General features: G+C 48.6%; 1 protein-coding gene across 1 annotated transcript in view; it reads left to right on the forward strand.

Annotated features, from left to right (window-relative positions):
- The window catches only part of ATP6V1B2 (ATPase H+ transporting V1 subunit B2), a 237,309-nt gene that overhangs the window by 177,820 nt on the left and 33,875 nt on the right, over window positions 1-25,614 (forward strand). Inside the window, exon 10 of the mRNA XM_069617715.1 lies at window positions 24,256-24,406. Within this exon, the coding sequence (XP_069473816.1) occupies window positions 24,256-24,406 (151 nt within the window). The remainder of the gene's footprint in view (window positions 1-24,255; window positions 24,407-25,614) is intronic.

The following is a 25,614-nucleotide window of genomic DNA, read 5'->3' on the forward strand; positions in this document are numbered from 1 at the left end:
GTGGATTTTCATAATCAATATACGTGGAGACAGAGAGGAGGACACTCGCTAAAGTTGCAGGGCTTCTCTGTCCATGCCTGACTCCCAGGGTTAAATGTGAAAGGACAGTGCTGTAGGCAAAGGAATGCACAAGTCATAAAATATCCTACTTGGCAAGAATGAGGTTTTGAATACACAAAATGCATCACCAACCAAAGGTTGTTTTTTCTGGCGGAACCTGGTGCCCTCGAGTGCTAGGGACAACACCCAATGTAAGCACCCCCACCCCCGCCCCAAACCCCTGACTCCTTTTACAAGAATTAGCTTGATATCCTTCGCTTGGTTTACTCAGGGTAGTTCCTACCAAACACAGCTCTTGGGGTTAGGGTGGTATAAGAACTCTTGCAGGAGCTAGGGAAACATCTAGCCAACTACTTGAACTGTGAACTTCACCAGCTGCTGAAGCTCTGCATCATACATATCTCCTCATACTTCTGACGTCGCCAAGAGGTCACACTACCAGCTGCACCTCCTCAGAGGTATTCTTCCCTTCCTCTCCTTCCCCCAGAAGCCCACTGTCTCCCGAGCCCTGGTTCTCTCGAAGCTGGATTACTGTAACAGCCTCTATCTTAATCTGCCTGCCTCCACTCTCCGCCCTCTGCAACTCATCCAGAACAGAACTGCGAGACTTGTCCTTGGCCTCAAGCCCAGGGACCGTATCTCTCCAGGACTGAAATCTCTACACTGGCTCCCAGTGGCTGCGAGGATAAAGTTCAAAACCCTCTGCATTGTCCACAAGGCCTTCTGGGGCCTGGGTCCTAAATACCTTCAACTCTATCTTCCCAAATATCTTCCTCCCCGAGCCCTTCGCTCATCCGCCTCCAACTCCCTCATGGTCAGCCGCTTCTCGAAGCAACGAGCTGGGGGTAGATCTCTCTCCGCGGCAGGGGCCTCCCTCTGGAACAGCCTTCCTGCCTCCCTGAAACTTGAGGAGAACCACCTCCGGTTCCGGAAGCACCTCAAAACCTTCCTCTTTGCTTCTGCTTTCTCTCTCCCTCTCCCCTGCTGAACAGCTAATTAATTCTTCACTAAACTGCACTGATCCTGCAACTGGACCACTCTAAACTGCCTTCGGTCCTGGTTCCAGTCACTGATCCCCTGGAACCCCTCTGCACTATGGGACTGTCTCTGTATCCCTACAGCCCCCCCCCTTCCCCAGCACTTGTTCTGCACTTACCTTGCACTTGCCACTAGCTGGCCCTTTTTTATTTATTACTTTACGCCACTTACCTTTACTGCACTTCCCCCCCTCCCCTTCCCCTTGCACTTTTTCCCCCCTCCCACACCCCTGCACTTGCGCGATCTGAATGACACCTGGCCTAGTAGGATCGTTTGTTCTGTCTCCCCTTGTTCCTCCCCTTCCTGCCTCGTCGCGCCTTGAAACACCTGTGTATAGGCGCGTTACAAATACCATATCATATCATATACTGTGAATTATATGCCATGTACTTTGTAACTGTATAGCGTTGTGATACATCTGGGTCTTGGGAACTGTCTGGATGGAGGGCTAAATCGAGTGAAGGGCCTATGTGTAGTGGATCTAATGCCCTTAATTGAACTCTAGTCTAATCCACACCTTTCAGTGCTGTCCACATCCAGGAAGCATTCTTCGGTACATTCGATTTCAGGAGGTTTCAAGTGCCCTAGTGCACTGCTTTACTTGGCTTTGGCAGATGATTCCAAACATAAGCAGTATTTTGGGACACTACCTGTCCCCATTTTCCACCCTTGTGCTAGAGGTCCCCTGGGTAGGATTGCCCCACATCAGTCCTTTTCAATCTGCAGCAATTGCAAGCACCTCTATCCCCCCTCTCTTCATCGCCCAGCCAAAGATTGCCCTCTTGGCCTTTAGTTCCCCAAAGGCTCTCAAAGGTACAAACTTTGTTATAACTCTGAAGACTTAGCAGTTGCAACCAGAATCGGGTTAGATCCAGAACTTGCTCTGCTCTTTTGCACCTTCTTTTCAGTATCTTCTGGCCCTTGTCTGCTTCTGGGTAAAATCCTCCCCAGCTAGCTCCTTTCTCTGGCCTTTCCTACAGGACTTGACTCTCTCGCGGTGCAGCTTATTTGACTAGCCCACCTCCTTTTTCAGCTATAATAAAAAACTGAACGCTGTCCAAACTCCCACACTGTGTGGTGTTTGCCTCCCTTTTTATATGTTGGCTTAGGCACTAATTGTTTCAAGGAGTGTTTGGATTGGTTGGTTCGTTTCACTGTTAGCCAGGGGGCTGCGAGTTCGATAGATGTGCGCATACTGTGGTTTCCCCTCTGATGTTCAAATGTTGTAGTTTCTTCATTTTAGCTTGCACCATGGCCCAAGGTTTAAATGGCTTGTCCGCTATCTTGGGATCAGGCACATGCATTATGATGGCTGGTTGTTCCCTCCTAAGGTGTTCCATAATTGTGCTCGCTTACTACCAGCTTATTTGTGCTGACTGCGTTTGCCAATACTCTGCTTGTGTACGCTTCCTGGCTCGCACAAGGTTTTCACTGTAACGGTGTTGGGCTCGCCAAAGAATCATGCTTAGCTTATGGACTCATGAGAAAGTACTAATTGCAAATCCTTCCAGGGTGTGATTTCTTTTTCTTTTTTCTATGGCTTTCTTCCATATTCTATTCTTCCCCATCAGATGATGGTGGATCTGAGCCCTTTCACCTCATCCCTCATTCCGTTATACCTCACATGCTACGTTTCCGGCTGGAACATACTATAGCCCTTCGATGAGGGAGGGAGAGTGAGTGAGTGAGTGAGTGAGAGACAGACTATTCTGATCTACAAATACTAATGTTTACACACACTATCTTGGTAGTGTAACTGAAAAGCAAGGTTTAGAGTTGGTAGAGAGTGAAGGGATAAGCTAAGTGCACACAGAGCACTTTTTTTTTTTTTTTTCTTTCTCAAAACACTTATTTAATTTAACATGCTGTTTGTACAGAAACAAAAATGACAGGTTCATTACATAGAATGCAGGTGACAAGGAAACATCAAAAGCAAGTGATGCCCTCCACATAAGGGAAAACCCAACTCCACCCCCAACTCTCCAACTTCGTGTCTGCCAAAATGCCCGTCCAGAGAATGAACAGACTTCTAAGGAAGCAAAGTGCTGTAACAAGGGCGGTGGGGGGGGGGGGGGGGGGTGTTGGCAACAATCGCAGGGTAATTCTCTGCAAAGTCAATGAATGGGGTCCAGACTGAGACATATTTGGCGTACCGCCCTTCACACAATGGCATACTTTTGTCAGCCACCAAGACGTCCCACATCTTAACCCATCACATTTGGGCCACTGGGCCCTCAGCAGACTTCCGGGATTGGGCAATGGTCAATTTCGCTACCAGGAGAAAATGCTTAATTAGGGTGGCCCATCCTACCCAATATTCCAATATTCTCAGTCAAACCCCGTCCTCAATGGGCCTACCCAGGTCAGCTTCCCATTTAGCCATATATGGCAGGCGCATAATGGGGTCACCTGTGTCCAACAATTTGTATAACTTCGAGATCCGACCCTGTAGCAACCCCTCTTGCAATGATAGTTCAGCAGCAGACAGTGGCCTGGTAGCCCCCTTCCACGTGAGTAGGTAAGAAGCCCAATGCCGCAGTTGTGCATAGCGAAACTTCAGTTTCCAGCAGGTCAAAGGTGCATTTACATTCATCAAACTACTTTGGACGATTATCTTTATAGTGCTGTTGTAGGTTCACCAGGCCCCCCCACTATCCACTTCCCAAAGCCCCCTCTGTCACGGCCAGGCTGAAAACACAGGTTGTCCCATATAGGTGTAAGGAGCCCCAACCCCATTGACACTCCCACCTGCAAAGTGCTCTCCCCATGTAGTAAAACATACATTTTGTTGTTCCAGGCAGGGAGAATCCTCACTCCTGCCCCAGATGTCTACTATCCATATAAGGTAGTTGAGCCAAGTAAACCACTGATGGGGCCTATTCAATTCATTTCCAGTTTGGTAGCAGACTGGGCTCACTCCAGGTAAAGGCATGGGAAAACTGTGCAGACCCCCAGATCTCCCACTCTCAATGGTGTCAACAGCACTTTTCCTGGATATCCTAGCGTGCTTGTTCCCAAAGATAAATTTGAAGATCTTCCCCTGAAGTGCACGGAGATCCGACTTTGGGATCCTCACCAGCAGTGCCGAGCACAGGTAGAGCAAGCACAGAATCGGATTAATTTTGACCGCCGCGATGCGACCAAACCAAGATAACTCCTGGCGACCCCACCTACCCACATTTTCAGCCAGTTCCTGAAGCAGTGGCGGAAAATTATCCTGAAAGACTTCTGTGAGCCTACTAGGGATGTGCACCCCCAATTCGGGGCTAGACTCCCGGTTGCACTGTATCGGGGCAAGAGCCCCGATAGCACTCCTCTCCTGGGTCCTCAGAGACACATCCAGCCAATGAGATTTACCTGGAATCCAGAGACCTGCCCAAAGGCATCCAGCTCCTGTAGTACCGCAGTCCGAGAGGAGCGGGAATTGCCCAGGGTGAGAAGGACATCATCCACATTAAGGGACACCTTATAATCCATCTCCCCAACCCGGATGCCCTCGATCGCGCCATTAGCTCTAATGCGACTAGGACGCTGCTCCATACATAATGCGAAAATCAACAGGGAATGCGGCCAGCCTTGTCTCGTGCCCCCGGTAATTGACAGCCTAGACGACAGTGCTCCATTAACCCTAAGATGCATGAATTGGTGTTGGTAGATTGCCATGACCCAACTAGTAAACCGTAGCCCAAACCCGAACCGTTCCAAGATCCCCCTGTGGTATCCCCCAGTCCACCCTGTCAAAGGCCTTATGACCATCCAGTGCAATAATGCCCTAATCTGCCCGATTGTCTCCCCACTTCCAGTAGGCGCAGTACTCGCTGCACTTTATCCTGTATGCTACGACCCACAACCAAACCTGTTTGATCGCTGTTTAAGTGCAGGAATGATCTCCATCATACGATGGGCCAGGATTTTCGAGAAGAGCTTTGAGTCTATATTACTAAAGGTAATGGGGTGGTATGAGTCACAGAGTAGCGGATCCTTACCCGGCGTGGGGATCAGGATGGTTGTAGAAATTCCCATAGACGGAGCAACCCGTCATAAAGGAGTTAAAAAGATCCACCAAGGGGGGAACCAAGAGGTCACGAAATTTCTTGTGAAAGGGAGCCGTGAATTCATGGGGACCCGGAGCCTTATTCTTCAGGGTCTTAATTGTCCATTCTACTTCGCAAGAAAGACTGGGCAGGTGTGCATCACCCAAATATTGTGCCTGGGCTTCTGCCGGGGAGAGCTCACCCCTTAATTGTGAGCCTCAGATCCCACTTTATCGGCCTCACCCCGATGCACCACCTCTTGCTCATCCCGCAAGGCTAACGCTGAGTTCCGGTTTTGGAGCTTCTGCAACTTGGCCACCAGAAGGCGATTGGCTCAGTTCCCATTGGCATAGTAGAATTGCTTGGTTTTTAGTATTGCCTGAGCTGTCTTGTTGGCCAGGTGGGCCTCCAATTGTTTCCAAGCCACCCAGAGTTCACGTAGTGCCCTGTGAGACCACAACCTCTTGTGCTCCTGCTCAGCTCGGGTAACCTCCCTTTCTAATCCCACCCAAATTGGCTGCCTCGCCCTAGTGTAGGCTGCCAATTTGCTAATGAGCTCCCCCCTAACTACAGCCTTCGTAGCATCCCACACCATATCCTGTGAGGGACCAGAGTTCTTATTTTCCCTAAAGTAGTTGATGACCTCACCCAGCTTGCTAGTCTCTAAGCACCGGGTCATATAACCTCCATGTGTGCCTGGGCCTCTCGAACCTGCCCAATATTGCCAGGGCCACCGACACAGGGGCATGATCAGGAAATGTGCGTGTACCCATCTCCACCCCTCGAACGCATGGGTATAGAGCACTAGGAATAAGGGTGAGGTTCAAGCTAGAGAAGCCCCCATGAACATGTGAGTAAAAAGAGGAGTCCCTGCCCCCCACCCCCCATGTGCCTGCCTCCATGCGTCAACTAACTCCAATTCATGGAGGAAAAGGCTAAAAACCGTGGAATGTTTGAAATCCAGCTTGGTGGGGGGGGAAGAGACTTGTCAACTATAGGGTTGGGTACTAGGTTAAAGTCCCCACCTAGCAAGATCTGCCCCTCAGCGAAAGGGTGCACCTTAAGTACGTTATCCAAAAATACTTCCTGGCCAACATTTGGAACATATAGGGACACGATTGTGAACATCCGATCCCACAATAGGCCTTTGACGCATACGTAGCGCCCCTGTGGATCCCGAAGACCCTTGACTTTAGAAATCGCATTTGCTCACCCACCAAAATGGCCACCCCCGTTTTTGTTTTTTTTCCTCCCCTCCCGAGTCTGAAAACTGGCGAGGGAAAGAACTGTTTTTTGATTCGCTTCTTGTCCTGCACCAGCAGGTCGGTCTCCTGCAGGAACACTCTGAAGAGGGACAGGTCCCTTAAACTACCCAGCACTGATTTCCTTTTCACAGGGGAATTCGAGCCCTGTACATTCCCCGTGCCCATCACCATGAGGTCCTCCTCCCTCCCCCACCCATCCCCCCACTGCTTCAGTCAATATCACCCCCCAAACAGGACGCCCACCCCTCATCACCACCCCCTGACCTGCCCACAAATGAATTGCATAAAGTAACTCTCCGACCCACAACTAAAATTTAAGAACCTCCCCCATTCCCCCAACCCCTAAACATGCTCAAACGTGAGCGTCTTACAGACATCTCGAAATTCATTGGGAACACTACTTGGAGGGCAGAAAAGAGCCACCGTCCCAGGTGAACCCCCCCTCCCCCCAAAACACCCACTGCCCCTGAACTTCAACATAAGCCCCACTTCTGATTTAGCTCAACACGATCCCCAAAGACCCCCCCATGACCCCTCTTCCCCCCCCCCCCCCAACCCCACAGGAAGCGCCCCACGGCAACAATGACCACTGAAAACACAGCAGTATTCGGGTGTTACTGATTAACCGCCTCCCCCCTGCCAACCCCGCACCATACCCCCGCCCCACCTCCCCTCCTTTACCCACTCCATTGGTAACTCCTGATTCCCACCTGAATAAAGGCACCAAACCCTGCTCCAAATGTAAACCTTTGATATGATGTGTATAGGAGCGTTATAAATGCCATTTCATAAGTGTTTCAAGGCGTGACGAGGCAAGGGAGGGGGAACAGAGGGAAGACTGACAACCATCCTACTAGGCCAAGTGTCATTCAGATCGCGCAAGTGCATGGCAAGGGGGAAGGGGGAAGTGGGAAAGTGCGGGGGTAAGGGGTAGGGGACAGTGCAGTACATGGGATAATAGAATAAATAACCATAAGTAAAAGTACGGCCAGCATGTGGCAAGTGCAAGGGTAAGTGCAGACAACAGGTGTCAAGTGCTGGTAGTGGGATTGTAGGGATGCAGAAACAGTCCCCAAGTGCAAGGATTGCCAGGAAGGCAGTGCAGGCGTGCGCTGGCAGGGGAGGGGACCAGGGCCCGAGATCAGAAGGTGGTCGGGTAACCAGTGCAGTTTCAGCCAGGAAGTTGGCAGAGGAGAGGAGGAGAAAAAGCAGAAGCAAGGAGAATGGTTTTGAGGTGCTTCAGGAACTGGAGATGATTCTCCTCAAGTTTCAGGAAGGCTCTTTCAGAAGGAGGCCCCAGCTGAAAGATCTACCACCAACTCGTTGCTTGGAGAAGCGACTGACCCTGAGGGAGTTGGAGGCAGATGAGCTGATAGCTCGAGAAGGAAGATATTTAGGAAGAGAGAGTTGAAGGTATTCAGGCCCTAAGCCCCAGAAGCCTTGTGGACAATGCAGAGGGTTTTGGACTTAATCCTCGCAGCCAATGGAGGGATTACAGTCCTGGAGAGATACGATCCGTGGTCTTGGGCCAAGGATAAGTCTCGCAGTCCTGTTCTGGATAAGTTGCAGAGGGTGGAGAGTAGAAGCAGGCAGATTTAGAAAGGTGCTGTTGAAGTAGTCCAGTCTAGAGAGAACCAGAGCTCTGGAGACACTGAGCTTCTGGGGGAAGAAGAGGAAAGGAAGATTACCTCTGAGGAGGTGTAGATGGTAGTGTGACTTCTTAGAGACGTCAGAGGTGTGAGGAGAGAATGAGTGTGGAGTTGAGGATGACTCTGAGGTTCTTAGCCTCACAGGTGGGAGCAGGAGGAGGGCCAAGAGAGGCCGGCCAGATAGTGGCAGGAAAGGATGGAGCGGGTGTGCCGATGAGGAGAATCTTGGCCTTACTGGCATTAAGGCAGAGATCATTGGCGGCACACCACTCCTGGATAGTGGACAGTCGGAGATGAGAGGGAGAAGAGGTGGCTGAGGATAGCCTGAAAATGAGCAGAGTGTCATCTGCATAGCACTCGAAGTTTGTGCAGAGTGTTGCAATGCGGTGGGCAAGAAGTGCCAGGTATTGGCTGAACAGCCAGGGAGAGAGGTTAGACCCCTGGGGAACACCACAGGTAGAGATGGAGGAGAGGAAGGACCCAAGTTGAACCTGGGAGGGTCGATCAGAGAGGAAAGAAGTCAGCCATGACAGGGCCTGACCATTGATACCCAGGTTATCGCGGAGACGGTTGAGCAGGATGGCATGGTTGACCGTGTCAAAGGCAGAAGAGCGATCAAGTAAGATGAGGACACGGGGTGTTGGAATCAAGGTTGGAGAGCAGGTCTTCACAGATGTTCAGGAGAGCAGTTTCCGTGCTTCTGGCAGCTCTGAAGCCAGACTGATGATCATATAGCCAACCAACAGATTCAGTGTGAAGACTGAGCTGGGAGAGGGGCAGCTTTTCCAAGAGTTTGCCCAGGAAAGGAGTGATGGAGATTGGGCGATAGTTAGCCGGGCAGAACGGGTTGGCACAGAGTTTCTTAAGAGGATGCATAAGGGGGTGCTTCAGGGGAGAAGGGAAGACTCTGGTGGCAAAGGAGTGATTGCAGAAGTCGGCCAGAACAGGAGCCAGGGAGTCAGTGGTCCTTGATGGTTTTGGAGGAACAGGGATGAATCTGTTGTGACGAGACTTTCATAGATCAGACTTGTCTAGAAACCTTGTCTGGGGAGAACAGGTGAAAGGCAGAGGAGGGAGGAGAGGTGGCTGAAGAAGGGCCAGAGGAAGAGCAGGGAGTAGGGGGAGGAAGGGGAGAGGATGAGAGAGAACAGGATTTCCTGAGTTTTAGAGATGAGATGAAATGAAAGTCCGTGCCGTGCAGAGGGCATGGGAAGGAACAGGAGAAGTAGAGACTGTGGCAGGATTGGCTAGTTCCTTGCAGATAAAGAGTTCAGCTGAGTTGTTAGATGCCGCAGAGACGCAGGCTTGGATGTGAGCTCTCTTCTTGATGAGGACAGAGAGCCGGTATTGCCTTTGGAGCAGTTTGTCAGAGGATGTACATGAAGCACGCCATTTCCTCTCATCCACCCTGCACTTGCGTTTAAGGGTGACAAGGTCTGAGTCGTACCAGGAGTTGCACTTGGCTTTGGGCTTCAGGCGGATCCTCATGACCGGGACGAGAACATAGAGTATTAGATATAGCAGAGTGGAGCATGGAAAGGGCTGTGTCGGGGTGCGAGTCAGCCAAAGGGGGAGGGGAGGTGAGAAAGCGGTGGCGAAAGCCTCAACTGACATGCGCTTCATGGGTCGGATGACGGACAAGGTGGGTGGCAGTGATGGAGTTGACTTGGCCCGAGGGGTATAGAGGGTAAGCTGGGAGGGAAGGAGGGGACTAGTCAGAGGGATAGAAAGGGTAAGGTCTGTGGAGATCAGAACATCCAGTGTGAGTCGGGCCAGAGGGGAGAATAGAGACTGAGTGTTGCAAAGGTGGATGTTAAAGTCTCCAAGAGGAGTTGAGTGGTCGAGACCAGGAGGGAATAGGAGAGGTCCACCCACTCAGAGGAGACCAAACCAGGTGACCGATCGATGAGAGAGAGACCGAGAGCGAGACCGCCCGCAGCACATCACCGAGTGGGCTGTGAACCATGTCTCGGCAAGATGGAGGTCAAGTTACTCCAGAAGGCGGCAGAAGTTGGGGGAGTTTGACAGCTGAGCAAGAGTTGAGTGGCAATATGGAGAAGGTTGCCGTCCTTGAAAGACTTCCGGGGAGGGGTCCAAATCAGAGGTGTAGAAGCCCGAGGGGGGATGTGGGGGGCAGAAAGGGAAGGAGGAGAGGGCAAGGCAGCAGGGGATGCAAGGAAGCCATGGAGGGGGGGGGGGGGGAGAGGGGACAGCAGGAGAAGAAAGGAAATTGATGAGGCGTGGGAAGCGTCTATCGAAGAGAAGGTTGGCCTGAGGGCCTTGGACTAAGACGGTACCATTCAAATGAACATTAATGATGATCTTGGAGGAGGGGAAGGAGGCCAGGGGGGCCCCTCCCACAGGGTGCCACCATTAATGGGAGAAGGGAGAGAGCACAGAGACCATATGTAGGCTCCATAGGTCTGGTGAGGGAACGACAGAGTATGTCAGTGAAAGTTTGACTGGAGGAGGCACTGGTATAGGTGTCGGCGATAGGGAGGCCTGGGTTGGAGACCAGGGTGCCCTTTTTAAACTTCTTTGTACCAGATTTAGTGAGCAGAGAAGGATAGTCGATAGAGAAGCAGTTAGAGAAGATGGGAGAGACGGAGAGCACCATAGAGTAGATAGGGAGAGGAGAGAAGAGGAAGGCAGAGGGAGGGGAAGAACACTAGGGAAGGGACTCAGGGCAGGGTGCAAGCGGGGGAGACAGAGAGGCGAGACAAGTTGAACAATTGGACAGAAAGACAGACACCCAGATATAAAAGGCTATCGCAATGCAATTTTTAATTTTTTTTTAAATGGGAGATAAACACACCTAAGTTTCAGAGTCTGCTAGGTGGACTGGGGTATGCAGGATAGGGTGCGGATCAACCCTGGAAGATGGCTGGCAACTGGCTTCCCCTGCGGCTTCCCCTGCGGACACCTGCAGACACAACCTGGAGCCGCCTCTGTAGGAGCTGGCCTTTGCCTAGGGGCCTTTAGCTGCAGGGGCTGCCGGGCAGGGGGCTGCCACGGGAGGGCACCTTTAGAGGGCCCCACGGGCCAATGGGAAGGTGCTGGGTGGGATGGTAGGCGGGTGGAAGAGGGAACCAAAGAGGGATAGCAAGGGAATAAAGGGAGAGCACGAAGTGCAAAACAGGAGAAAGGCACACAAGAAGTGGGTCGGGGCAGGGTACTGGCCTACCACACAGCACCTGGGTGCCTGCACAAACGAAAATGTTGAAAGAGGTGCCAAGGGGTGACAAAGGGCAGCGCTCTTACCTGCGAAGCAGGAACAACGCCGGAGCAATGAGGGTCGATTTCCCTCCCGATAATCCATCCGTATACCATCCTTATGGACTCATGAGGCTACTCATGTTTTCCTGACCGGGCCCTTCAGCCTCCTGCCCCTCCCGATTTTTAACTATTTCCATGAAGATGCCGGCCCCACACCGTGGGCTCCCACCTCCCCCTCAGGCGAACTCCCCTTGGCCTCCTCAGGTTTCATCAACCCTTCGGCCACTTTCATTGATCGAATGATCCATCTCGTACCATGATATGAAAAGTGGAGCGCAGTTGGAAACCCCCATCTATAGGGGACCCCTTTATCTTGCAACCACTCAGCCACTGGATGGAGCGCTCTGTTTTGTAAAGGTTGTAGAGGCCACATCCTGAAACAGCATGATCGACATATTTTGGAAGGGAATGCTTGCCATTGGTCGAGCAGCCGTCATTACGTGCTCTTTCACCTGTAAGAAATTGACCCTTGTGAGGGCTTCCAGGGTTCGGTCTGCGGCTGATGAGTTCCTGGACCTGGTGTGATGAGGTCTGTCTAATTCAATCGCTGAGTCAGGTAGCTTCAACAGAGTCCACAAGAAATCTGCCACAAAACCTGCTAGCTCGTTCTCTCCAATCCCCTCAAACTCTCTGGATCCAGATGTTATTTTTGTGGTAGCGATTCCCCCCCATCCTCCTGCTGGTCTTCCAGGGCCACGCATCGTGCTTCCAGCCTGTTCAGCCACCACATAGGATTGCTCACACAGGGTGTCCACCACCCTTCGGTTCGCCTTTGGACAGTCTTTTGTCTAGGACACGGAACTTATGCGATTGTTACTCGGTGCTCTTATGGATATCTTTCTGTATTTCCACCATCAGTTCCTGAAGGTCTCCTTCGGTGGTAATTTGCGCAAGCCTGGCGGGGAGGGGGGGGGGTCATGTCCATGAATGTGAGTAGTAACCACCTTGGTGTGCTTGTTTTGTCAGCGGGTTGCAGCATTGTAGCAATGTCTCCCTGTTGTCCCTACTTGGGTGTTTTTAACATGGCAGCAGAGGTTCTGGGATCTAGGCTTGGGTTTTCAGGAATGCTCTGCCTCTCCTTTAAGGCACTGCTCAACCCTTCCTGAGGTGCCAGTGGACCTTTGCCACTGCAGCGCTCTGGGGTATCTGAAGTGCTATTTACCCCCCCCCTCCCTTCTCCCCCCCAGTCGTCGGGCAGCCACTGGGCCCTTTTGGGAAGCTATTTCGACACAGCCCTCATGGTAAATAAAGGAGACGCTGGGAGAACTGCAGAGGGGTACCCACATGGAGGGTGCAACTCAACCCCCTGTAACCATCAGCAGATGCACAGGTGCTCGATGCAGGTTGCCATCATCCAGAAGCAGTGTATGAACCAGATTGACCTGAGTTTCTCACTAAACCTGCAGGGGAGGGCTTCTTGCAAGGCTGTAGACTCTACTCCTGTTCACATGCACATCAAGGAAGGTGCAATTTCCATTCTAGGCCCTGTTCACACCATCCGGAACGGGCTGCGTTACATATGAAGGTTTAGAGTCACAAAGTGCAACATTGTGGCAGAAGGCAAGGCAATCCTGCGTCATACATGGAGGCCAGTCCAGGAGGCCATGTTGACGCTGTACCTTAATTCACAGGCGCTGCACCCGCACCGCAGGTGGCCTCACCCCCTCCAGCGGGTCCCCTCACCATGCAACACGAATTCCAGGAGCCGGGCCACACATATCCCACCAGGAAGGGAAGCCACAGAGCCAGACTCTGGCGCACAGACCTTTGTGGGAGCAGGCACACCCAGGTGTAGAGGAGGGGGAGAGGCCACCACCCCAGTCTGGTTCCTCACTGGGTGTGATGCTGGAAATGCATCGGAGGGACAGGGCCTCCGTATCCTTGTCCTTTACTGCCTTTTTATCGTGTGTTCTGTCGTGTTTTTCGCGCAGGAGTTCATGTGGGACTCCTGGCGGTGCAGCTCTCTCTTTTGGTTTGGTGAACAGACGCATGGGATACCCTTACGGCACCCATGGGTGGGGGGGTACAACCCTGTGCCCCTAGTGTATGTTTTTGAGCACCTGTGGGTGGCCCGCAGAGCAGGGCATGGGCTGGTGGCAGCTCCATGCTGAATTTAACAGGTGCTCTCAGTATCCTCCATTTTGGGGTACCCAGGCCCTGCCATTGGAATCAGTTGATTCCTGATAGAAAACAAGATGGCGCCTGTGGCCTCTTGCTTTCTATTGCCTGTTACCTTGTTTTCCCAAAGTCCTGGGAAGCCCTGACTCTGTCCCTTCCTCCTGAATGGCTGTTGGGTGGAAGTTCCATATATGGTGTTGTTGTGAAGTCCAGTCCAGACTGGCTGGAGCCTTCCCAGTGACTGTATGTTGTGGGTACACCCTGTGGGTGGGACCTGGGTGAATGGAGTGTGTGACCAATATGCACTTCTTGTTGTGGCTGTCTGGTTTCTGGTATGAGAGACAAAGACTGAGGCAGCCCTGCCCAAAACTGGCCTGAATGCAGTGTGTAGTGTTGAATGCCTGGGTACTTGTCCCAATTCACATTCCTTGTTGCGAGTGTCTGAGAGGGAGGAGGATGGCCTGAATGCACTGTGTGCCTGGTTGGCTGACTGACTGCATGAATGCCCTTCTGTATGATTGGCTGCTGAGTGTGATGAGAGACAGAATAGTATATCTGGGGACCTCTCACCACTGGAAATTGTTCAGAAGCTATGTCTACACTTAAAGAGTAACTGGAACTGCTGATCCTCGACGCCCAGCTGGAAGAAGACTTTCTGTTGCATTTGCTTTGACCTGATCTGAAAGCTGCTGAATTCGTCGAAGACTGAGCCGAGAGAGGACCTGGCAAGGCGCCCTCTTCCCGTGCTCCTAGGGACCATCTAGCACCGCTGATCATCGCCGAAGCTCCCTGGAAGTCAGACCCTCGAAAGGCTGCCGACCGGACACGGGACTGCCGAGAAGATGGAAGTGAAGCACCCGGACTTCGCCGCCGTCGAAGTCCATTGCCGTCGACCAGGGTTCGCAGGTTTGTGTAACCGCTGGAGGCCCGTCGAAGTTGTGTTCCCCCAGAAGAGGGGACCGCTTGACGCTGTGCCGCCGACGACCGGAGCCGCCCGCCCCTTTGCCTAAGAACATTTGAATCGAAGGACTCCCTTGTACGCACTGACGACTGCTTTATCCTGCCGGAGAGAGTCCAGGCCGCCGACACGCTGAGGAGAATCCGCCGGTGGGTTTCCCGCCACCTGAAGGCCACTAAGACTTCGACTCAACGCCCTTGCTGGGCCACTGTTCTTCGGAAATTCTTTGCGGTCCAGAACTATCAAACGCCGAGGTGCCCCACACACCTCATCCTCGCAGGACGCCGCCGACGAGCACCGCCTGGATTGACGCCGTGGTCTCGGCACCCTCGAACTTCTCATCGACGCCAAGTTCACCTTCGACGCCTCTCGACGATCCGTGGCTCCTGCTTTAAAGGGAGTCACTCAAGAAGGATCCCTCAACGCGTCTTCGAAGAACTCTACTCCACCAGGTACATTGGGGTGGTAAAAACATTATAGGAGATAATAAGACTATTGAGCAATATATGGACTGGGCATGTGCTATATCTTTATTTTACAGGTTGCCCAGGTTGGGGGCAGGGGGGATCTCCACACAGAACTGTGCTTAACGGTAGAGGCCAGTATTCTGCCTATTGTTTCAACCATCTTGTTTTCCCTCCTATCTCTATTGCTGGTTTCCTTGTTATTGATCTGTGTGACATTCTAACAGTATAGTGATGCACTTTAATGAGATCTGATAATATTGGTGGTACCACTTTAGAATTGTATATATTTAACATTGTTGATTTCCGAGTACAAAGTGCGTTATTGTGATAGTGTACATACCTTTGAATATTAATTATATAAAGACTGTGTTTTCAGTAATATAGTGTGTGGACATTCCTTTGTGGGGGTTCCGGGACTACACTGTACTTAAGAACCAGCCTGCATCACCTCCTGAGAAGCTAGGCCTTGATTGCTCGACCACGTTTACCAATAATAGAGAATCTTGGCTGGGGTCCTCTGTGCCCCTCCTCTACCATATAGAGAGCAGAAGTACAGACACCCCCCCTCCACTCCTTTACACTGGGCTGGCCACCAACTCCACCGCCAAGCCTCCGCCACTTCCAAGGCAACATTCTTCTTCCCCAGCCTCACTTGTGGCATAAATCGGCTCGCGACAAGGCAGAAGGGCATACCACGCAATATCCTTGGGCCAGCCCCTACCACGGGGGCCACCAGCCTCCAAACCGCTGATACTCGCTGATGCAGGCTTCCAGTCCACCTCCAACAGCGAACCCACTTCAGCCGGTTGCCTCCCGGGGGTACCTCCACCACCCTTCATCTCCAGCGCCACCAGCACATCACAATCCGGCAGGGCCAGGGAGCGTTATTTACTGAATGCTGGCCCACTAGCCATACAGTTCAATCTCCAAATTACCTCATTGGATCGGGACCAAAAGAACACCGAACTGCAGAACGGGTGTTCAGGAGCCCTTGGCTGTGTTTTTTAAGAGCTATTACAACGCGGGGAGAGGAGACAGTTGTCTCCCACCATCACTTTGTCAGAGGCACTTAGGAAGCCATCTTGCCCGATGGAGTGCATAGCCATGACCCCCCCCCCCCCCCCCCCAATGGAGACTCCAGAGCACTTTTAATAAAAGTTAGGCAGAATTTATAAAAAATAGTCTTTTATTTAGCCCTTTCAAAAAAACTCTTAGCATTGTTAAACCACCGTTAAGCAAGACACTAAAACATTCACTACCAACATATACATAGACATTCAACTCAGTGTGCTCTAAGATCGTGAACACTTTACTTTTAAAATACAGTTTAAGAACCGGTTAAAGCAAACTGTGTGTAGTAAAGCAAGTGAATAAACGAATGGAACGAGGTAAGTAATCGACACTTTGAGAACTCATAAGGCTGCAAGTGATTGTGTTAGCAGACCCCATACAAAACCTTAGAACTAAAGTACCATCCTTAAAATGTCCTTCTGTGCCTAGAAAAGGAGGGACCCAGTGCCCTTAAGTGTCACAGGTCCCATTCAAACTAGTTCTGGAGACAAGGAGTCTCTTTACGAAGATTTTATCAAGTGATGGTTTGAGCCAACAAGTAGTTTGTAAGAGCCTGCATGGGTAGGACTGCTATTTAAAGGCCTGCCCCGTGGTTTCCCTGAACCAAGGAAGCCCATAAAACAAAAATACCAATTGCTACCTGTGATGAATTCAGTGGAGTCATCGGATTCCCCGGCGGTGACCTCCTCATTTGGCCAGGGGACAGCAGCCACTACCTGATCCTGACCCTGACCCTGAAGGCGGCTATATGAGGATCACATGAGAAGAGACCAATGCCAGGGAGATGTCATGACTGCATTGGGCGAGATGCTGCATCTCCCCCCCCCCCTTTCCCATGAGGAAGACCCTCTAATGGCCATAGCCTTAGTTGCATATTGTTGGGTATTGGTAGCCCCATTTAGAGGAAGTAAAGAAACACTTAATCTTTTTATGGTCAAATCCCCACGTATGACCTAAAAACGGAAAGCTCCACTACAATCCTATTTGCTTCTGAGGTACCTTTTTTAAGTAAATTCACTAAACTGTTTAAACTCCCTGTGTCCAACAACACCCATGGACTCCAACTCCCAGATTCATCCAAGTACTGAGACGAGGAGGATGAAGGAGTTTGTACAAGGCAACAAGAGCTCACAGTACAACATGCAGTGTAGTTGTTTTTTCCAAATTACCTTTGAGTGGGACATTTAAAGATGGCAACCGCATTACTGAGTGTGGCAGTACAAGAGAAGATGTTGGCTCCATTGAGAAGGCTTTTGAGTACAGGAGACACATGGCGGTACAGGAGGAGAAGCTCGGAGTGAGCGCAGGAAGTGCTGTGGAACCCAAAGTAGGAAGCGGACAGCAGAGCCACACCACAGAAGCGCGAGCATGAACAGAGATCCTGGAGAGAACCGGTAAGTCGACCCAAAGCAAGTAGCGACCCTGGTGCATTCCGGTGACTGCACCAATGACAATCTGTACGCTTTAAAAACACTGATCTAGAAAGCACAAAAAGTATATTTGAATGCAGAAAAGGCAAAGTACAGAGTCAAGGCTGTGAGGGGTCAGAAATGTAAGACGTTGTGAAGTTCTCAACAAATGCTATTTTATTTTAGTTTAAGGTTGGATGAATGCTTCACTATCCCCAACATGACAAGGATTTGCCTGCCTAAAATAAACTAAAGGAAACACTCTAACAAAGGATATCTGTCCCTCACACTTATACATGCATCAAATAAGAAAACATACAGAAGTTCAAAACAAGGATTAAATACAAAATATGAATATAGTCTCTCTTCATAACCAGGGCGGACCCCCACCCCAAGTTCAACCATGCTTTAGCTTCAAGGTTTTAAGAAAGAACACAAGGAAGTCCTGATTCACAACCAAAGTTCCAACACAGTTCAATGTTGATTCAACTTGTTAACAAAGTTCCAACACAGAAGATGTTAAGTCTTTTCTTCTTTAAATACGTTCTCAGTTCCTCAATGGCAACAATGATGTTCTTTGCCAGGAGGATTTGCCACTTTAATAACTCAAGAAATATAATATCTCTAATAGCCTTGTTTGGCTCTTTCTTTGACTCCACAAACAACATAAAGTGCCAAGATCACCTTGTAGCACTCACACTTGGCCTGCTTCCCTATCAGGCTTAACGGTTGACCATCCTGGTATACTCCCGTGCCCGAACAGCTTTTAACTACTAAAAGTACCTTTGTGGTCAATGTTGACTGATAAGTGTTTATAACAGCTTCATAGCATTCAATAAATTGCAGCTTCAAAGCTTTCCCCAACATTTTCAGGGAAAACCAAGATTCACATTGATTCTCTTCAATACCTTTCTGCAAATGATGCTCCTGTCCTTCTCGTTAACTGTTCCCAGAAGGGCACCCCTTTGGCCTCTCTTGGTTTACCACTGTACAAGCAACCAAAGAATGATAGGGATAGTCTCTGTCTCTCTCCTGGGTTTGACAATATGTGGGTATCCGCAACTCAATGGACGGGCTGGAAATGATCCAATCAGAGTTACGGATACAGTGTGACTAATCAGCACACAAAATGAAAGAAAAGACGAGAACATGCGCTTTCTTTCAGCGGACTGCACCGCAAGGTTTTGGAAGGGATGGAAATTATCAAAGAGTCGCAACTTATAACTGCAGACAGACCTTCGAAAATATATTTGAAACCGAGCACATAATAGGTGATAGTTTGACAGCTATTTATGAATTTGAGACAAGACCCGTTATTAACAGTGGCTCTAGAGAATATGATGAAAATTGAGTTGAGAATTTGAACTCGCATGTGTTTATCGATGGATTGCTGGTCTTGGACTATGTATTAAGCCCTGGTGAGGACCTTGTGGAGGTCCAAATATGTGTTGGATTTTTGTGTTAAAATATCATTAGATACCTCATCAGTTGAAGGCTTCTTGCTTTGTACAACTGTCAATTTTATGTGAATTTGAGTTCCACTAATCTGAACAAGTAATTGCAAGTTTGGATTTGTTAGTAGCTGGAGGTAAAGAGCGTATGGACCGTAGAGAGAAACTATTACAGAAATTGTTGCCTAAACGGCAACGTTGTGAATCAAGGAGAGACGCAAAGGAACTGTTTGTAAAAGAGAATTGCCATCCTGCTTAAGAATCCAGGGGAAAGAACACCCTCTGGGTCATAGGTTTTTCGCCTTGGAGAACATTTGTGTTGGAGCTATTCTTATTTTTAGTTGTGAACACGTTGTTGCCAATATCAGGTTGAAGACCTTTCCTTGTGCATTTTATTTTTTTGTTGATAGTTTGAGGGTCAGGATAGGAAAGTCTGGATACAAGGATGGCTTTTCAGTTATTGACATCCAGTCCAGGAGTAGACATATCCTTAGTTTTGCTTCTTAGGTAGGGCAATTCCCATTTAGAAATTGGGTCAGAGAGGCATTTTCCCAACTCATTTCCATTTTAAAGGTTTTTGGCCAAAATATGACAACCTTGTGTCTGGCTCTCAATGCTGACTCCTCACATATCCTTACAGTACATTGGGCTACTAATGCTGTTAATTGGCTTGCACCGCTGGTAAAGCCCAAACTAAACCACTAAATATTTGCTGTCATCCCTAAATCCCCATAAGTAGGGCAAACAGGGGTGCCTGAGAGGTGCCCAATACCATATAAATTAAGTAAGCTATATATTTTTTTATTGTGTTATAGTTTCACATTGAAACCTTTCACCGTCTATTAAAATCAAAGCCACTGTACAAATGCATACTAAAGGTTAAGATTACAACAATTCTATTTAATCAAGATCAGAAAATAAAACCCTCTGATAGCACATTTTAAAAACAAGTGTGATGAATCTGACAATGTCATCACTTCTTTCCCCGAGGTAGCCTTTCCCCCATGTGGAGACGGCTGCCGCTAGATGATCCTGACACTGGGTGCGACTATATGAGAGTACCACATGGGGGAGATAAGCCTCAGGGTGATGGAACGGCATCATCTGGTGAAAGCAAATACCCCCTTTCCCTTTTAAGGCAAGTCCCCTCCATACCTCAAGCCTTTATGGCTTACTGTGATTGTTCTCCTCAAATCTTCACCAAATCCACTAATGACAGTTTTCAGTATCCAGTGAATAAGCCTTCACAAACTACCTATCAATCCCATGTGCGTAGAAATACTGGGACAAGCAGGCTGGACAGAGTAATGAAGATCAAGGAGTCCGAGAAGCTGATCACACGCTCCAGTGTTTGCAACCTGTGATAGGTGCCGGAACACTTAAAAATCCCAACCAGCATGGCGAACAGACTCTGCCTGGGAAAGCTTTGTCCTCTCAGTGTGGACAGAGCGACTATTGAGCCACAACAAAGACTGTGGGGCCACAGGCTCAGAGGAATGCAAAAGGAAGGAAGACTGCAGAAGCTGATTCGAAGTGTCAGAACTGTGACAGGAAAAACAACAAAGTCTCCCTGGTGGCCACAGGAGTTGAGCAGCAGCACCGAAGCAGTCTGAACATGGAGAAGGGCTCCACAGGAAGGCAGGAGCCTCGACTGAGGCAGGAGCAGCTGAACGAAGCCAGTAGGACCATGCAGGAGAGCCAGGACCCTGGAGCGATGCAACCAGTTTACTGCGGAAGAGCTGGCGTACGCCACGAAAAGCCGATGAGTCCCGAGAAGGAAAACTGGGACACTTGGGCGCTACAGAAATATTATCAAGGACAGAAAAGAACAAGTAAAGTGGAAAAAAATGGAATTTAAGACTGGATGTCTCCAATATAATGTGAATGCGAGAAATGTGCAACAAGGTTAATGCGAGGCAAAGACAAGTTTGCAAGTGTATAAAGTGAATCACATGAGAGGTCCTGACAGGGGGGGGTACACCAGGCAAAGCCAAGCCTACATCGTTTTTATTGACCAGAGAACCCAAGGAACACTCGTGCCCTTGGGAGTTCCTAAATGTTTTACATAGACCTGGGGAAGGGAGACGGCTTCCCAGGAATGAACTGCGACGCCAAAGGGAAGGAAGTATCCTCTGAGGCCATGAACAACTTTGGTAGTGTAATTGATTCATTGTGTTGGTGAAGAGCAACCTGGGGAAATGAAGCCATCCCCTGGAACTGAACGTTTGTGCTTGAGTTACATTTTTTATTTGCTCTTTAACATTTGTGCACTTTCAAGCCCAAAGACATTATCCTTATTATAACGTTCCTTTTGTAGAGTATGAGGGCTAGGATAGAATTTCGAAAACAGAACATTTTGCTTTGGACATCTTGACACGGGACAGGCCCTTAGTGTTTTGGTACAGTTAAGGAAAGGCTTCTTAGGGTAGGGACAGCAAGCCAGTTTCGAACCCCTTTTATTTTGAATAAAAAATGTATAGCCAAAGCTATGAGCTCTGTGTCTACCTCTCATTCCTGGCTCCTCACACACGTTGGAATAAATCAGGCTCAGAGGAAGTGCAGTGAATAAGGGGATGGCCCCGAACTGCAAATATTTATTTTAGAAATGCAACAATAGCTATACATGGTGATAATTGAGAACTCATCATCAAACACTTCCATAAATTATCAGCAATCGCAGCACTCAAAGAATAAATGGATTTCTCAAAGTAAAATGGGGGCCTCAATAACAAGTGATGAATCGGATGGTGTCATCCCTTCTTTTTTGGCTGCTACCTCTCCCCATGTGGGCAGGGGACGGCAGCCACTATCTGATATTGAACCTGGGGGTAGCTATATGAGGGAGCATCACATGGGGGCGAGGCAGTCCTCAGGAAGGCGTCATGCCATCGGACAAGACATGGTGTCCTCCCTTCTCTTGTCATACCACCCCTCACCCACCTAGGAAGTGTACTGCAGACACTACACAGGCTGTATATACAAGTCATCAAAACCTGACTTGCCTTGACCCTGGTTTGTTCTCGGCAGGGTTGCCAATACGCCCCGGTGTTACCGCTTCCCTTGGGTGGACTCACCGGCTCATGAAGGCGCATGCAGATTCTTCTGCGGTATGCCTGTGGTGGCTTTTCAGCATTCCACTCCCTTCTCCTGCCTCTGGGCTGTAGCTTCTGTCTCCCTTGCGGATACCGCTCTTGTTTGGTGTCTCTCCAGGCTCTAGCGGTATGGAGGCTGCTTCACGGTACCTGTAAACGCTCTGAAGCCTTCCTCTTGCTTCGGACGTCCTCACGGCGTACAGTATCCTTCTTCCAGCTCATTGGTCTTCAGTGAGCCGGTTGGCTCCACGGACCTCGCACCAGCACCTTGTCACTCTTCAGACAAACCAACTCTGTTACTTCAGCCTCCGCATACACATGCAAACTCATTACAGCATGCCAACCCTTTCTCTCTACGGCTAACTGCACCATCTTAGCCAGAACACTCATCATGTCCAAGATCGATTACTGTAACGCTCTCCACCTAGGGAAGAGCCAATGTAACCTAAATAAACTCCAGGTCACACAGAACAACGCTATCGGGGCAGCCATTAACATTCCAAGAAATCACCACAGATCTGACACCAGACGCAACCTGCGCTGGCTTTCAGTAGCTCACAGAATCCCCCTGAAAACGCTTGCCCTCACCCATATGTCTTGCCAACCAGGCTCCCATTTATCTTGCCAGCCGATTTACATCCCACACATCTACCCGTCCTCGGAGATCTGCCTAAGCCCACTGACTTTCTCTTTCCAGGTTTAAGCTGCAGAAAGCGGGAGAAAGCAGCTTCCCTGTGCTAGCCACCAAACTATGGAACACTCTGCCTGCCCCACTCGGGTTAGAACCATCTCTCCACTCCTTTAAGAGCAAAGCCAAACTGTGGCTATCTGGCCGAGACAACCCCCATATGTATGTAGCGGCCTTACTCCCTCCAGGGGCCCTTTCTTGCCCACTACCAGATGCTAATCATTTACACACGCTTGTATATACCTGTCACAATTTACTTGTAATTATGACCATAGTTGATTCCATTTATCCTGTTTTGGACTGTTTTTATATTTTTTACTGCACTTTGTACATTGCCCCTGTATCATGCGTTTTCATGTACTTTGTAATATCTGTCTCTGTAACCTAAGATATGCGCCCAGATGCCTTTTGGGCCAGGGGTGCTATACAAATAAAGAAAATACAAACAGAATTAAAAAGTACAGAGTCCCAAAGTACAGCAAAAGAGCTGGGGGTCTCTAAGGTAGAGAGGAATTGGCACATTTTGAGAATTATCCCTAACACCGACAGAGGAAGACCCCAGACTAAACACCATCCTGTCCCTTCATAAACCCTGAGTCATTTCCTGCTCTTCAGTGGTAAAGGTAAGTTATAAAGCAGTAGTAATTGGCACAGGGGAAAAAATGTATGTAATTGGCACGGGGACTTCAGCAGAAGTTCCTCTTGACCACCGCAATAAATGGGTAAACACAAAAGAGGGGGAAAAGCAGAGTAGGTCCTCATAAAATAAGACTGCAGAACACCAAAGATGTATTTCTACTCTACAATAATATATTGATTGTTAGTGGAGTTCTTCAGCCTTGGCATCTTTTAGAGCCAGACGCGATCCACCTATCCGTCTTGTGATGTTTGTACCCTATTACTGTATCACATTCTCAATCTGAGTAAAATTAGATCGGTTTGTTAGTGACCGGTCAGGAAGCAGATGAGGAAAAAAACAGTCCCTACTGACTTTAGAAAAATACTGTAATATGGGCGTTCAGACTGATGTTAAATGTGTGTATTTTAATCACTTTTTACTAGGGATTACCTTTTTGACGTCTGGGAATATTCAACCAAGGATCATAATCTATAGAAAAAATGTTGGTGAAAAGTAACTTGGATCATATACCCCTTTCCACCAGCCTCATAATGAGTGTTATCTCTCAGCTCGCTTCATTGATGAATAGAGGACTGGTTGGCAGAGTTGGACAAAGTCAGGGCTCATGTGTACAGCTTCTGAATGGTTTATTGAATGGTTTTGCTGTACAAAATGCTCTGATGATGTACCTGCTGGGGCTTTGCTTCATAATTTAGGAGGCAAGGGGGCTGCAAAGGAGTAGAAGAATCTTTACTGTAACTTGTATTTTTACTAGCTTTTCATTTTTTTTTTAAAAGTGTTGCACACAAGCAATGTTTATTTGAAAAGGGTCTCATTTGAAACAAATAGCGGGTCCTTCTCATTGTGCCGCTTGTAAGCACAGCCTTCTATTGGTAGTAGTCTTTTGGAACTTATATTTGTACTGGAGTACTCCTTCAAAGTCACATCAGTTCTGCATAGCTATTGAATGTCATTTATTTACTTGTAATTGTAAGCATGTTTACAAGAATTCCTAGTATGTCCCAACCCCTGCTCAGTGTAACTTGTTTTTTGCCTTCAGGTTTCTGCTGCCAGGGAGGAAGTACCTGGTAGACGTGGCTTCCCAGGTTACATGTACACCGATTTGGCCACCATCTACGAGCGGGCAGGCCGTGTAGAAGGGAGGAATGGCTCAATTACTCAGATTCCTATCCTCACCATGCCCAACGACGGTGAGTCATTCAACATTGCATGCATACCTTGTAATAGTGAGACACTGCCTTGCATAACGAAAGCCTGTGGCCTCCTTTCACCTGCTCTGTGTGATAGGCCTTGAACATTTTTACTTTCAGTATAATAATTGTAAGTTTCTAAAGCAACTAACTTTAAGCAGCAATAACATTGAGATGTACTGAAATATTTTAAGGTAAGATGTGTAAGCCATGCTTACTAATATTCATTAGTAATTCCCAGAGTCTTTAGGTGCTGTGATGTGGGAAAATGGTGCTGCTTCAGCAATCTTCAACAATAAACCTGACCCTCCCTTTCAGTGGGGATGATGAGGCCTGGATGATGTTGGGTTGCTGCAAAACCGCGGTGTATTTAATACACTCTTGATTCTTAGCCTGAAGGTGACTAATAATTCAAAGTTACAATGGAAGTTGCCAAAGCCAGAAAACTGTAATGACAGGATAGTAGATTTTACCTGTCACAAGGTATGTGACTTAACTGCTCTAGATTTACACGGTTTGCATAAACCTGGTTTAAGTCAATAGCCCCTTAAACTTTTGAATCCCCCCTGGTTTCCTTGAATAACTGGGGTTCAAGTAAACCAACCGATGGCGAAGAGTTCAAATATTCTCTATGTTGTGATACTAATTGTTGATCCGATTTGTGTTTTTCTTTTGATGTACTCACCGTCTTAGTTCTCACTTGGAACACAGTTTGTCCTTTTGACTTCCTCACATCAATCAGTATATGCTCCCCATTGGTCTTAGTTTTCTTTTTCCTCTTAGCTTTGAGCCCTCATTTTAATTACCTCAGGCACTTTTCTATACTCAAGGTACCTTCAATGGATTTTGAATCACATGAATACTTCCAAGCTTTGCTGTTATAATGTACGTACATATAATGTGCAAGCATCCATGTTAGACTCCCCATTACCATCAGACATTGCCAATGTAAATTTTTAATTTAAATACATGTAGAAAAATACTAGTTGCAACTTGTTTTTACAGAGCAAATAATAAATGTGGAAAAATGTAGACAGAAAAGTCTGAAAAATAAATGCCATAAAACGGGGACCCCTAAATAAAAACGGCTTTTTTCCCTGTAGTGGAATCGGCATGGTTTTAGGCTGTTAATAACCCATTTCTACTCCTAAAGTAGAAATCCACTTGTTTACCCAGGCCAAGGAAGGAGGTCATTTAAAAGATGTACT

The sequence above is a fragment of the Ambystoma mexicanum genome, chromosome 10, assembly GCF_040938575.1.
Source record: "Ambystoma mexicanum isolate Mex_15411 chromosome 10, UKY_AmexF1_1, whole genome shotgun sequence".
Taxonomy (NCBI): Eukaryota; Metazoa; Chordata; class Amphibia; order Caudata; family Ambystomatidae; genus Ambystoma; species Ambystoma mexicanum.